We start from the raw sequence: 16,232 nt of genomic DNA on the forward strand, positions 1-16,232 counted from the left end.
GCAGCAAGCCTTCTATTAATAATTTCTTTCATTTCCATCTCAAAAAATGAAAGCCCACAGGAAAAATATGATAGGATTTGTTAATTTAGTTAGTCTGTTAATACATTTTACATTTTTAAACCGCTTTGAAAAGCTGATTTATGCATGAAACAATATTTTATTTTTCATGGTACACAGTTGTGTTGCACAGATGCCATATGTGATTACTTGAGGATGACAAGCAATTATAAATTACTGTCATATAAGGGCGAGAAGACAGCACTTGCGTGAGAACACACACTACCAAAGTACTCCCTCATAGTTTGGAATATTTATCAAAGCTCGTTTTGCTTTGGTTCTTTACAATAATTTGTCATGAGCCATATGCGCAAATGCATCAAGAAGTTGATTGTTTCATCCTATGATTCAAAGCTCATGCCAGTGAGACCTCTTCAAATTTGCACAAACTGCAAAACCAGAAAGATTACCAGCATGAATGTTTTGCAAACTACAGCTGACGCCCCCCTTTTTTTTTTGCAGCGTGAAACTTTCGCAAATTGCCACCCATGAAAAAATTATGAGTAGACTACATGTACTGGATTGTGCAGACAAAATCTTTTGCGTGCATTTTACTTTTGCAAATCGTGGCTCCTCATGAAATTCACAAAAGTTCACGCACACAAAAAATATCTGGTTTTACAGGATGTGCTAAGGCCACCATCATAGTCTGAATTTCACTATGCACACTGGCACATGTAAACAAGCCTACCAGGTACAGCAGTATTACATGTCAAAATATACCTGTGCTGGGTATTGAGGCTTGCTACCTGCTCCATCTCCACTCCATCCTTTGCGAGATCCAGGGAGAAGATCTCCAGAGCGGCCGAGGTGCTGAACGTCGCGTCCAGCTGCTGGGCAGCTGTTCCCGTGGCAACGTATATGGGATGCTGCTCGGCCGGGCTCCACGCCATATTGGCGGTGCGATTGATCTCCTTGACCTTCATGGCTCACGCCTCTCCCAGTCACCAGCAGAAAGAAAGGCTCTGGCCAACCCCTGTGCAGACTCCTATTGGACAAATAAGCGATAAATCATCTCAATGAGTGGATGTCAAATTTAAACATCTGTAAGAATATCAACTTTGAATCACATGCATGTCAACTCTAGTTATTACCACCTGACCAGTAACTGCACTTTTCATGACTTCTGTGTCCTGTCACAGTGTGTTATAACAGTCTTGGCAGGATTAACTTCCGGTAGTGGTCATCCTTATCTTGAAGAGAACAGTCATCTGGAATATTGCTCCAAGAAACTCAAATACATAAAAAAGAAGACAGAAATCTTACATACATTGTACATTAACACAGGGTTCTCGCCAGGAATTTCTTCACGCTTGTCGGCATTTATTCGCGCTTTTCTGGGGGTGGGTACGGGAGGGGGGTTCCCCCTCCCGCGCGAAGCGCGGAAGCCTTCGCTAATGCTCAAATCAACACAAATAAATCGCCGCTAAAATGCCAGTAAATGCGACATTTTCACGGAGATGTAATGAACGTTGTAAAGGGCATATTCTCACAGAAACAATGCAGAAACTCCATACCTTTTGTTGGCGGCAGTTCCTAAATAATAAATGACAGAGAAGTAGGTGCCGATGGTGAAGGTTCCGATTTCTTTTAGGCCTTTCCTGTTTCATTGTTGTTTCATTCATTGTTGCAATAATTAGCCGTCTCTGCATCGCAACAACGCGCGCCGTATACCCGTGGTGTTTTTGCTTTCTCGCCGTCTGCTCGACCACGTGGTAGGCCTATTGCATGCAGGCGAGAACCGATCGAGAACTTTCGGGACATCGTTGCACTTTCCTTTCTGTGTATACTGCGGTAGTTTGGCCGTGACATCAGATATCATACAAAAATGTAATGATGGTCATTATTCCGAAGGTTTGTTTAATCATAAAATGAAACGATTCATTACTGAGTACTTCGAAGGTTTGTAATCGAAAACAACAACACCAAAGGTCGGTACTACAGATGAATGTTCAAAATAAACAAAACTGATTTCGTTCGGAGATTAACAAACATTTTTTTCTTAATCATTTTCCGATCAACGAAACTTCAGAAAGGAATCTATCATCTACCATCGTTATTGTTTCGGAATAACAAACCTTCAGAGTAAGAAAACTAACCGTTTTGGGGCCGTTGTTGTATTCCGAAATTATACTGGCAGAACGTTCGAAATAAAACTGATTTCGTTTGGATATAAACGAATATTTTTTTATAAGATAATTAAGAATGTAGAGTATTATTTTACCATTATTCTTTCGGAGTAACGAACCCTCAGAGAACGAAAACTGTAACCGTTTTGGGGCCGTCGTTTTATTCCGTAATTACCGGTATACTGGCAGAACGTTCGAAATAACAAAACTGATTTCGTTTGGAAATAAACGAACATTTCTTCTTTATCGTTTTCCGATTACCGATCGTTCAGAATTAAGAATCTTAAGTATTTTATCATCATTACTCTTTCGGAATAACGAACCTTCAGAGTGAAAGAAAACTGTAACCGTTTTGGGGCCGTCGTTTTATTCCGAAATTTCACTGGCAGAACGTTCGAAATAACAAAACTGATTTCGTTATGAAATGAACGGACATTTTTTCTTAATCATTTTTGGATTAACGAACCTTCAGAATAAAGAATCTAACATCATTTTATCATTAATCTGTCGGAGTAACGAACCCTCAGAGTAAGAAAACTGCAACTGTTTTTGGGCAGTCGTTTTATTCCGAAATTTCACTTGCAAAACGCTCGAAATGACGCACTGATTTCGTTTTGAAATTTACGGACATTTTTCTTTAATTTTCGGTTAACGAACCTTCAGAATAAAGACTCTACAATGTACTATTTTATCATTACTATTTCTGTCGGATTAACAGACCCTTAGAGTACGAAAACACGCTGTTTTGTGCCGTCGTTTCATTCCGAAATTTCACTGGCAGAACATTCGAATTAACAAAACTGATTTCGTTGTGAAATGAACGGACATTTTTTCGTAATCATTTTTGGATTAACGAACCTTCAGAATAAAGAATCTACAATGTATTATTTTATCACTACTATTTCTGTCGGAGTAACAGACCCTTAGAGTACGAAAACACGCTGTTTTGTGCCGTCGTTTTATTCCGAAATTTCACTGGCAGAACGTTCGAAATGACAACTGATTTCGTTTTGAAATTTACGGACATTTTTTTTTCTTTATTATCTTTCGGTTAACGAACCTTCAGAATATAGAATCTAGTACTATTTCATTACTATTTTTTTTTTCTGTCGGAGTAACGAACCCTCAGAGTAAGAAAACTGTTACTGTTTCATTCCGAAATTTCACTGGCAGAACGTTCGAACTAACAAAACTGATTTTGTTTGGAAATTAACGGACATTATTTCTTTATTATTGTCCAATTAACGAACCTTCAGAATAATAAGGAATGTAGTATTATTCTATTATTATTTCGGAACAAACCCTCAAGGTAAACCCGTTTGGGGCATCGCTTTAATTAGAAATTTCATTGGCAGCGAACTGAACACAGGCTAACCAAACTGCTTTTGTGAATGTGAAAAACATTGTTAACTTTCACTAAATCAAGAAGTGATCTGGACGGAGAACAATTCACGTGTTCAAGAAAATCAAAACTACGTCACAATATGTATACATGTCTAGGTAGGCCGTCATTGCTAAAGAGAACATTTCGCTCTCTCCCGTAAAAGAAAAAAAAAAAAGAAAATGCTCGGCAGTTAAGCGCATGAAATGTCAAAATAATCTTTTTTATATTACTTGAACAACCAAATATTCTTTATTTTAAATTGAAAAAATTATTACAAATAGATGAAGAATGTATGGTTCTTCATAACACGTCAAAACGTGGGCTTCTGCGTGCGGTATCCATTATTAATTTTACGCGGGAAAAGCGTAGCTCCTTGAAGCAAGAGCATGATAAAAGAAAAATGAATAAACACAGACACACCATGATGCTGGTGTAGAGAAAAACAGACAGCTTGCCCTAGATGCTTCCTTCTTTCAGTTTATTTTCTCCCCAGTCATTCCTATCGTTCTACTCTTATGAACCCCTGCCATGCACGGACGATGAACAAAACAAAATGTTACCGACGCTGCAATAAAAAAAAAAAAGAAACACGTGCTCGAAGCAAATTACAAAAAAATGTACAGATACACTTTTCAAGATGAACAAATTGATGTTCGTAATAAAGAATTAAAAAAAAAAAACACGACCACAGGCAGTGGGGAAACTTGATATCATGGCTTGTGGAAATTTCCACGACATTTCCACGAAAGCCAGGTGTCAGATAAAGGAATGCCGCGCGTACTGCCACCTTGCTTCAGTGGTCGTAAACAGCGTGTAAATAGCATGTAAACCAACTGGGAACATTGATGAATGATTATCCATTTATTTTCTGCCCATGAAGGCCCCCTAACACACCTGCTAACAAACCAAGCCAGAAGCACGTGGAGCATTACTTACGTTGAACTTGAGTTGAAAGACCATCATGACAGAATTACTATAAATGTCGGCCCGGAGAAGGAAAATGGAATATTCACGAATGACGTTTACAAATCCATTGAAAGTGAAAAGGCTCAAATGGAACGCATGGCTTTTTAAATAAAAAGAACAAAAAATAACCCGCTGAAACTACCAAAAATAAAAATAACAATTTGCATTTGCTTACTCCATCGCACGTTCTTTTTTCTTTCTTTTTTAAACGAAAGATAGAGTTAATTTTCTCTCTGCGGCAATGCTTTGAACGCATCTAATATTTTGCGTCATTGCCGATGGCCAGCTTCCTAAAGAATTGATACGAATCCTTTCAAATATACGAAACAAAGTCTAAAAATCTTGGATCCTGGCGGTGAATTCCGGTGGTATTATAAATCCTGATCACTATCAAAATTTAATCATCTGTTCCTTGCGCCATTTTACCAACCAACTGTTCCTGAAAATGTCATCCTAATCTGTTCCCAAATGGTCACTTATTTTGCGAATAGAGAGACAGACAGGCAGATAAACGAACAAACAAACCAAAGCAGCCAAAAAAAAAAAAAAAAATACAACCTTTGGCGGAGGGGGACATGCATTTCATATCGTTTGTTTTTGCGTACTAGTAACCCGACAACAAGCGTGACAACAAGCGAGCACGTGTCAGCCTTCCTCAGCCTCCCTCGGCCTCCGACCCTCTCTTTCCGTCCTCTCTCTCCCTCTCACCAGGGAGGTGGATGCTCACAATACCGTCGTACACACCGGCGGCTGTCTGTGGCCGGCTGGGTGCATACAACCAGGGAGGTGGACCTCCCTGGTGCATATTGTGTGTGTGGATCCCGAATCAGAGCGCATTCAGTGAGCAAGTGTGTGATGTGCTGTACATGTACGTCGTTATGTTGAGCCGCGTTGTTGTGATCGGTGCTCCTTTCGACATCTAGCTTCTTTTCTAGCCAGATAATAAAGAGTAGAAAAGGCGAGAAATTGGTCCGAACTTAGCTCGTCAAGCAAGTTCACGCGTGGTGTTACCCTTGTCGGCAAGTTCACGCGTGGTGTTACCCTTGTCGGCAAGTTTTACCCTTGTCGGCAATTGTTTCTTCACACCGCACGCTTGTCGGTGCCGACAAGGGTGATATACGCTGGCGAGATCCCTGTAACATACTACCAACATAAAACAGCATTCAATACAGCATGGATGATACCTTCACTTTGATATGATCATTTTCTCAAGGGGTCAGACTTTTAGTGACGCATGAACTGCAGAATAAGTTCCTTCAGACAAGTGGCATGGTAATCATAGATGGACAACGCAACATGAATAGATACAGTACATTGAACATTGCATTTGCCTTTGACCCACGGTTACAGACCATCAGTAGGCCTAAAGCAAGTGGCCCTTGTACTACAGTATGTATACAGTTTCGCCCGTGCGTAGCACGCACGCTAATACATTCACATAGGCATAGGCATAGGCGCGGTACGTCGCGCATGTCGATGCACGGACATACAACATATGGGGCCGAACAATGAGTACAGGGGGCCGAACGATGGTTGCAGCGCAAGCGTTCGGATCATGCACGCTATTTTGCTTCCGCTGCTTATGATGTCGAACATTGGGCCACTTGCTTTATGCCTTTTCTGCTTTCTGTTGTATTAGTCAAAACCATCAGAGAACTGAAGTTCTGCTGGAAGATAAATTATGCCTAAAAATGCATAGTTACAGACCTTACATGTACATTGTATGTAGACTTTCATAAACTTGAAATCTGTTACGTGTATATCTACAGGTGCAAAATAGAGCATTTTGATCCCCTGATCTGTTCTGATTTTCCTCATGCAACTACAGTTGAACCTCTATTATCCGGCCTCCCTTTATCCGGATCTCTCTATTATCCGGACGCAATCTCGCCGTGATTTTTTTTAAAATAATTACGGGAAGAAAGGGGGATTCCCAACTCCTTGAGAACTCCTACCCAAACACACATGAATTACATATTACTTCCAATATGATTAACATACATTGCATCAAATTTCCTTCCAAATTGCTTACCTTCAGACATTTCAACATCCCGAAACATCCCCAAATGTAACAATGAAAAGGTTGCAGTATACACATTACTACATGTGGTACTACAATGGGCTACATCAGTACATGTGTATGTATATGTACATGTATAAAGCATTGAGTCTCCCGTATCCGGCCAAATCCCTTATCCGGATGAACCCCGCTCCCGACTTGTCCAGATACGAGAGGTTCAACTGTAGTAGCATACAAATGTAGTTAGGCATGCTCAACAGTGCTTGCATGTGTATGCAATCAAGCACACACACAGTTGCGCTGGCCCAGCGCACCAGCAAAACATTGCTGTCATGGACCAGTGCTGCAGGGAAATTCGCCAAAATTTTGTCAGACAGCTCCCGTTTGTGTGCAGAAAACTGACAGAAAAAAAGTAGCATAAATTTGCCTGACAATGATTAAAACTGATCAAATTCTATGAATTTTCTCTGCTTACAGAACCACTGCCAGCGATGGGAAATTCAGGCACTATACACATTGCAGAGTTCTAGGTCTCAATATCTTTATTTAATATGGAAAAATCCACTGTAAGAGTGATGTGACCCGATTACATTATGGCAAAAAGGATTTCCATCAATCCATCCTTTTCAATAGTACTAATTTTGTCATAATAATTAATAGCTTGCTTTGCAATACAGAGCAAAATTTCATGCAAGCCATAAATTTACATGCAAAATAATGGACATGCATGTCAGAACAGAACTGGTTTAGACATTCAGCGGCAGTAGCTGCACTGACTGCACTGTAAATTTACTGTAAAACTAAAAATGGTTAGAGTCTAACCGTTAACTGGTTAGGTGTGTTAATGAATATGATAACAGTATCACTGAGAATACACACAGAACCTCAAAATGGCAGAACTGCACTAACTGTAACGTTGTAAAGTTAACAAGCAAGTAAATAGAAAAGTTTGACATTCAAGTTGTATAAGTACACAGATTGTATCATATGACACTAAGGTTTTAGACTGACTCAACATTACGCATTAACTTTAGCGTCAATTGTGAATACTTTCAACATTTGTCAGTGTTTGTGAAATTATCCTGTGACTGTGCACTGTGTGGGAGTTACATGGCAGCTGTCACGGTACCACCGCACACTGGCTTTTTGTACACATCAGCATTACGGGCAAGACCAGACAGAAGTAGCCACAGGAAATTACAGCAGCTCAACGCCGACATAAACGACAGACAGCAAGGTTAATAAAATACACATAATCTCACCTTTAGCACAATCCTAGACGAAATGAATGGAAATTTTATCTTTCAGTACTAGTACTCGTTGATTTTCATGGAGTCAAAATGTATTTCAGTTCTGCGAATTTTGTGAAAAACGTGACGATTCTAGCAACTTTCAGACCGGTGGGCCCTTCCTGGACAATTCAACGTGGCAAACACCGGCTGTTTGTATCTAAATTTGGACACAAGAGGGCGCAATGAGTAAAAAGGGGTGCAGGAGAGCAGTACAGTCTGGAGCGGAGGCCTGGGTGCAGTAACTACGACACGTATTCATAAATGATGTGGCAACATAATGATACTAAGTAGTTGTTACGTGTTAGTATTGTCGTACTCGTAAATCAACACATCGAATCAGATATTCAAGTAATCTAGATGCAGTATTCACACTGTGACAGTGTTTATTTCGCCACATGGGTTGTCATAATCATAATTGCATTCTTATAATCTTATCTATGAGAAATTGTTACCATGATAATAACAACCACGACATTACAATGATGATATGACAATTATTATAATTATGAATGATATTAATCAAAATGAGGATGATGATAATAACAATTATGATAAAGATTAAAGGGCCGGCGGAGCGTTTTCAAAAGGGGGGGGGGTGCACTTCCTGGTTTCATGAGCTAACAATCCAAAAAAAAAAAAAAAATGGGGGGTCTTCAGCCCAAAAACATAACCTTACCGCACTCATACTTTAAGATTCAAGATCTCTATCTATTTCATTTTAGTGTCACTTATGGTACGTACTTCCGGGTTAAAAAAAGGTGGAGGCCCAAAGTGATGACACCTTATCATGTATTCCTTTGTATGGCCGGTGCACAAAAAGTGTGTGTGTGGGGGGGGGGGGGGGAGCCCCCTGCCCCCCGTCCCCCGTTCCGCCGGCCATGGATTATAATTATAATCGTCATCATTATCGTCATCACTTTGTGCATTGTGATTTTGTACAGATTACTGTTCAGACTGAGAAAATATTGAATGTCATCGTGTCAATGAGGGGGGCATTTCTATTTTCATGAAGCATTTTGGTCGGATATTTTTCTGATATACTGGTACAAGTTACTGAAATCCTTGTATCTGATTGGCTGAGAGCAAGTTTGTCTGACAACTTTGTCGGACAAAATGCTTCATAAAATGCCCCCAGTATCGGTGTAGAGAACAACAAATCTGTTTGCATTTGCTTCATAGTCGTACAAAAAGAATTTAAAAAAGTATTGTTTATGACCTGTCGTAACAAAATGAGATACCTTTCCAATTAGATACTGCGAGCTTTTTCTCCATTTTTCACAGTTTAATATCATGTGCATTATTTGAAATGATATATATATATATATATTTATATATGTACATATATATATACTGTATATATATATACATATGTATATACATATATATATACACACACACACATATATATGTATATATATATATATATGAAGAGTTTGTTTGCAAAAACCGATAAGTCCATATTTGCAAAATGGAGATATTTGCCATTAAAGGTCAAGAAAAATAAAGAGAATAAAAAGAAAATTGTTGCTTCTTTTGACCATAACTTTAAAAATGTACCTTTATATGTAGTGACCGATGTATCATTTAAAAGGTATTATTTTGTACTTTATGACAAAGATCGTACTTCAAAATCTTCAAAAATGGACTTATCGGTTTTTGCGAACAAACTCTTCATATATATATATATATATATACATATATGAAGAGTTTGTTCGCAAAAATCGATAAGTCCATATTTGCCAAATGGAGATATTTGCGATTAAAGGTCAAGAAAAATAAAGAGAATAATAAAAAAATTTTGCTTCTTTTCACCATAACTTCAAACATGTACCTTTGTATGTAGTCCACAAGTATTATTTTGTACTTTATGACAGAGACCAAACTTCAAAATCTTCAAAAATGGACTTATCGGTTTTTGCGAACAAACTCTTCATATATATATATATATATATATATATATATATATATATATATACATATATATATATATATACTTACATATACTTAGTATATGATTGTATACAATACTATTAATTCAATTCAATCCATTTTATTTTCATACATGTATTTTCAATGCAGGAATGTACAAAGTGAATCAAAATATCCGGCTAGGATGCACATTATATTAATGTAAACATATAAAACATGGCGGTCAATCTTCGTAAGTTTGGCTCTATGTATAAATGCTAAAGAAATGATGGAACCTACTTAAAAACAAGCTTGTTAAGCGCAGGTCCCAAATTCTGAATAGAGTCAAAAAAACGGATGATGAGCACGGGTGTAACTTTTCCATGTAACGTTATATACTAAGATTGCTTACGTGTTTATTTATCCAAACCAGAGTTGATATCATTATGATAATTGTATTTATGCTTTGTTGAAAATAACGTGATTTAAAGTTCCTTTAATGTTATGTAGGTGCCTACTCATGTAAGCGTTATGTATATTACTTTATATGTGTATTGCTTTATATGGAAATAAAATCATTTGAATTGAATTGAATTGAACATATAGGACCAAAAAAAAAATGAAAGGCAAGGATATACCCTGGAGATATAAAATATTCTTCTCAATTTACTGATAGTGAAAACAAACAACCACATTCTGCAGACGTATGAACAGTAATTGTTTTAGCGATATTAACAATCATGGTGTAGTAATACGATTTGAACAATATTGGAAAAACTCGACATGTGGATCCTCAGAAGAGACATGGGAAGTCTTAATAGGGGAGAACATACATGTAACAATTCAAAAACTATTTAAGTTCATGACAAAAAACAATAATTCGTATTTTCATCGCATATGATTTTGCCATTAACATGCCTCTCTTTGTTTGGGTAGTATTTAGATGCTAAGGAAAGCTGAGAACACATTATGTGCTCTGTTTCACGCACATTAATTATCAGTGGGATATGGATGCGATGTCTAAAGACAAACCATAAAATTTAATTATAGGCCTAACCAAAATTTATATATGTCGGCTACTTATTTTGCTGTAGTACCTATAAAGATCTGAATCAAGGTGTGAAAACTGCTAAGAATATAATCAATATTAACAAATTAAATAGATAAAATTGAACCAAACGTGCTGGACCTGTCACTTCGGAATGTATTCAGAAATCATCTCCACAAAATACACTATAAGTAGTCCAACATGTACGTGATAGGTCAAAGAGAGACAAACACGGCCCCCAACGAGTGTTCATATGGAATAGCGCCCTCTATGTCACAGTGTTTACACGAATAGTCGCTAGTCACGATTGGGAGGGGAAGAGTGCAATTTGTGCGTTTCAAGCTTTGATAAACAAACATATCGTTTAAGCTGTTTGCATAACATGTTCAAGATTGTGTATTCAGTCCCCTGCGTATGCGAATACGTCATACAGGGTCATAAAAAACAAGGGGACAACACTGTCTCCCCTCCCTCTTGAGCATGCGAGCTTTATGTGACTCACAACTATACACGTGCATTAAAATGAAATTAACATGTGCCGAATGTTGCAAAATATTATACTCAATACACAAATTAAACTTTTGATAAAAAGATGTTGAATATAGGGCGTACGGAGAACAATGTAATACTCCTCATCTCCTACATAACTTAATTTGATTACTTTATTTCCATCCAGCAGAAGATAATAAAATGATACAAATACGAAGTTTATACATTATATTGACAAATTGTAATGTAAATTAGTTTTAACATTTCGTATAATAGGGCTCGATCTATAAGAAGTACAAGACACAAAGTATGATGCAAAATATAGTTATGTACGAATGAATATATAATGAGAAAAATATATATACTTCGCAAAGAAAACAAAGAAGCGTAATAGTATATAGCGATGGAAAAGGCGACCTTTTGAAAAGCGGAGCTTGTAAGATGGATCACTCCATAAACTAATATGCAAATAACATATCCATCCCAAATTTATCTTTACAGCTGCAGAGCATAGTTTACTGATGCAATGTATATGTTACAACATATTGCAGACAGTAGTTATCTAAAGGTACAAACTTGCTCTTTCCTACTTAATGTGGCCTGTGATGTCTATGTGAATGTATATTGGGTAATGATAGGCTACTTGTACTTGAGTATTCAATTCAGATACTTTACAATGTACTCCCGCATAACGTGTTCGTGGAAGTGAAAAATATAATTCTAAGTAATGTGTGTATACATTTTCTGTTTCTGTATGGTTTTAGTAAGAAGAAACTTGAATGAGCAGAAATATAATACCTTTTTTAACTTCCGTTGATGTTAATATTCTTGTTTATTGGAGAATCACGTCTTGCTATAACAACCATGCACGTCCCCGTTTGATCTAAATGGTGGGATTTCTCTCCATTCAACTCAAAGGTTCAATCACCAAAGTTTGCCCGTTCGTTTGTTGCATGAATGTTGTACTTCATGGTTCCTAATTGCAGTAGACATTGATTAATATGACACAACGGCAGAAAGTCGGTGAGAGGCAAACATTTCCTAAGCCATCCACTCTCAATAGCTATAAAGTATTAAGGAATCGCCCTCCCAGTACGATTCAAATTCAAATTCAGATTCAAACTTTAAGGATTAACATGGATTCGGGGAATGCATAAAGATGACTTAATTCACGATTTAAATTTTGCGGAAAAATTCACAATCAAAAGTTACGAGTCTAACCACAGACGACTTATTTGTTTTAAAATAAATACGCGCCGCCAACGCTATAGTGGAATTTCAACAATGATCGAAATGTCACTGCAGTGGAACAATGCAAAGGAAGTACAAGAGTATTTTCATAAATCTCAACTAATATGACAAGTGCATAATCCCTTAACTTTTCTACTGCCATTTATGTTATGGTAAATTTCATTCTCCATAACGTATACCTTCCGGAGGTCTGGAACTGATGGGTAAAGTGCACGTTCTCTTTCCCAGAAAAATTGTTTATTCATTTCATATTATGTCATTCTATTTCATAAAGTTAGTTATCCTCTGTGATGTTGTACTGTGTATGTGGTGGCTAATCGGCTCCGCGGGCTTTGACCATTGATTTAGGTTTAGATCAAGTCTGTTTTTCCTTCTAACGACAATGAAATTTTCACCTTCCCCCACCCTTCTATTTTCTGTTTCCTCTTTTTTTTTCAAACACTTTTCCTTTTCTTTCTAATTTTGTTCCGTCTTTCCTCATTTTCTGCGCTTTTTGTAGCTGTAAGCTTGCCACCCTCCTATTTCCTCTTTAGTTTCCCGCGAGGTACCCACATTTATTTTGTTATATCACAAGTCTATTTTTTTAAGGGGGCACCCCCATTTTTTTTCCAGAATATTATGTATGTATGTGTGTTAATGTCTCTTTGTTTGAATTTAATTGAATATCTATTTTAATGATTTCCAGCTGGAGAGGGCGGTATTAACCAAACTTCAAAGAGTTAGTAATGAATATGGTCTCATTCACACTTGCAAATAATCCTCCATAGAGACACACTCTTTGAAAATGAAAAAATAATAAGTGTTAATATAGAAGAAAGATTCAGTGTCTTATGTGTTTCATTTCTGAAAACAGACCAACTTATTTCACTCAAGTCCTGAAATTTGCAAGGGGGTGAGGGTTGAGGTTCTTCTTAATGGCTCCCATCACTCATGTTACTCGACAAGATTTTGCCTTTAATCATGCCCAGGGCGTATACATCAACTGTCAGGGCGTATACCTCAACTGTGCGAGCGGACTGATCCCGCGTAATAAATCTAATAAAGTGTATATATATACTCCCGCTTTGTAGGATTATTGTTCTGATGTGAATCATCATTAAACTGACTAAGACTATACATATTAAGGGGCAAATATTCGACCATGATGAGAATGACGCGTCTTGGGACGACGACGACGACGACGAAAACAACAACGACAACAACAACAATAACAACTACATAATCATCATCATCATCATCATCACCATCAACACAAACAAAAACAATATCATTATCAACAACAATAATAACACTTGTTTTCTGAATCTATATGCCGAGAGAAATGTAATTAAAAGAAAGCCTGTCTAGATTCCAAAATAAAGTGTATTTTGTAGAGAGATTTAGTCGCATCAACCACATTTAATTATTCCTTGACAGACTGATATTGCGGGGTTGTTTTTTTTTTTCATATAAACCTTGTTCCCATATAATATTTCAGTATATTTGGACGGAAAAAGTGATGGTGCTCGGGCTGGTCAATTTACAAGTATGAGATATCATGAACAGATTGTCAGATTTTTCTAAAGCATTTAGAGTTTCCCAATCTCTGGCATTCGCTATATACGTATATAGCAGTCAGTCATATCGGTAAAAGACTGGGGAGGGGGGGGGGGGGCTATTTCATCTCACATTATATTCATCTGTCGACGTGTATATAGGCCTTATTGTAAATTTATCGACTTTTTATGTACCGTGAGAAATGCGTGATTATAATGATTGACGTTCGCCATATCATTCAAAATAATGTCAACCCCATTGAAACCAAATCTGTAGTGAATCAAATTATACTGGTAGCGATTTCGTCATCGTCATGACAACACCAGCATATAATCATGACGATTGTCATCATCGATCGCCATATTAGTGTCGTCGTCGTCATCATCAGCATTATAACCACCATCATCGTCACTATCGTCCGAAATTATAATCGTCATCATCCCAAAATCATAATCAGGCAATACAACAACAGACTTTATCATTGCTTCATTGTTACTTTCATCCGGCTTCAGTAGTTAATTTACTTCCATCAAAATAAAAAAATAAATACATGATACAAAGCGGTACATATGTCATTTCGACTTTTATCCACTTAGGAAGGACAGATCATTGAACACAATACAAAATATATGCATATATGGTATTTTGGATATCTCACCCATTTTAAAACCGATTTTCTTCAATTGATAAACTTTCAATTCCTCTCAGAATTGTATTCTTCTTAACAATATAATAAAGTGGTTTCTAAGTACGTCACGCTATGAAAGTTAGAATCTTAATACTCACCTCAACATATACTATAACCAACCATCCCATTAAGTCTGAACCCATCCTTACGGAAGGTATTCCAACCTTCTACAGGTCCCCGGCGCGACATAGTCGGGGACAAATGAAGTCACGTTTCGGGTACATTCAGGGGTCACACACTTGACTGGTTGGTACCCCTTCGCGGGAGAGACTCGTTGGAACCCACAACGAACTCACAAACAATGTTTTGTTACCCCCTGTGTTATCTTCATAATATTTGGGAGACTTGAATGCTTCTATGTGGCAATGATCGACTTTTTTTTTTTTTTTTTTTGGAATGGTTGCAGAGGGGAATATTATAGAGAAGTAAAAGCTCACTCGGGTTGGTGGCGACATTCTCCCGCACTTGGTGTTATTACCAAATCAAATTACCTTTAATGGATAAATTAACACCTTCAGACGTTTGACAGGCAATGTTTACGTAAACACAGCCGAAATATGCTGACTTGCAAAGACTATACCAGGTCCTTGTACTGTGACAAGTTTCAAGTCTATTTCATCTTATATTTTCCATAAGAGACAGACAGAAAATAAAAAGAAGAATTCCACAAGTAACACTTTCCAACAGTACAGATTGTTAGTAGGGCGTACCTCCGTTTTCTAGGTAAACAGGAAAAAAAAAGTTTTGGAGTGACTATAGTAGCGTTCATAAAATAGGACCTACATAAAGTTCTTCATTTTGTTGTAGCCGTTTATCTTCAACATCTAATCCTTTCTTAGACAACATGATGCATTAGATTAATTTACTCAAATAACTGAAGGACTTGATCACAAAGGGTTAAGCGCCATTTTCAAACACTTTAAAGTAAGTTCAGCAATTGAGCAAAATAAAACCTTTCCAGTGATACCTCAATTGTTATATAAGAAGATATATTCTCGAAGTTATGATTAAGAATGTCTCCGAACACACTTTTTTTTTTGAACTGCTTCACTTCCACAATTCGTAGTTCGACGAGCAGGTGCAGCAGATCGAGGAAACATAATCTCGACCCATTTAGAACGTTCGCGCTGTGTACTCACACGCACAAGTAGACTACCAGTCGCCTAGTCAACGAGTACCGCTCGACGGTGCATTATGGGATCGATCTTGCAGCAGCAGCGGAACCTCGGCCATTTTGCCTTCGCAAAGAAACACCGGATTTGAGTGATGGGCTACGAAAGTTGACGTAGTCGAAGCCCGACAAACTGAAGCCGTTGTCAGACATTTTGATACCAGTAGAGATATTGCAATATCTTTTAAAGGGTGGATTTTACACCATACCAATGAGCAAAGACTGTTCAAGGAATTTTACGACCGATTTTCCGTCCGTCGCCATGGAAGCTAGGTACGCTTTCCCATAGCCGC

At 37.6% G+C, this 16,232-nt stretch overlaps 1 protein-coding gene across 1 annotated transcript in view; it reads right to left on the reverse strand.

The window, feature by feature from the left end:
* The window catches only part of LOC140228700 (protein transport protein Sec31A-like), a 31,600-nt gene extending 23,625 nt beyond the window's left edge, over window positions 1-7,975 (reverse strand). The window contains exons 1-2 of the mRNA XM_072308969.1: window positions 7,819-7,975; window positions 781-1,045 (exon numbers count right to left, since the gene is read on the reverse strand). Coding sequence (XP_072165070.1) covers window positions 781-983 — 203 coding nt within the window. The 5' untranslated portion in view covers window positions 984-1,045; window positions 7,819-7,975. The remainder of the gene's footprint in view (window positions 1-780; window positions 1,046-7,818) is intronic.
* Between the last annotated feature and the right edge of the window lie 8,257 nt (window positions 7,976-16,232).

The sequence above is a fragment of the Diadema setosum genome, chromosome 5 (genome assembly GCF_964275005.1).
Source record: "Diadema setosum chromosome 5, eeDiaSeto1, whole genome shotgun sequence".
Taxonomy (NCBI): domain Eukaryota; kingdom Metazoa; phylum Echinodermata; class Echinoidea; order Diadematoida; family Diadematidae; genus Diadema; species Diadema setosum.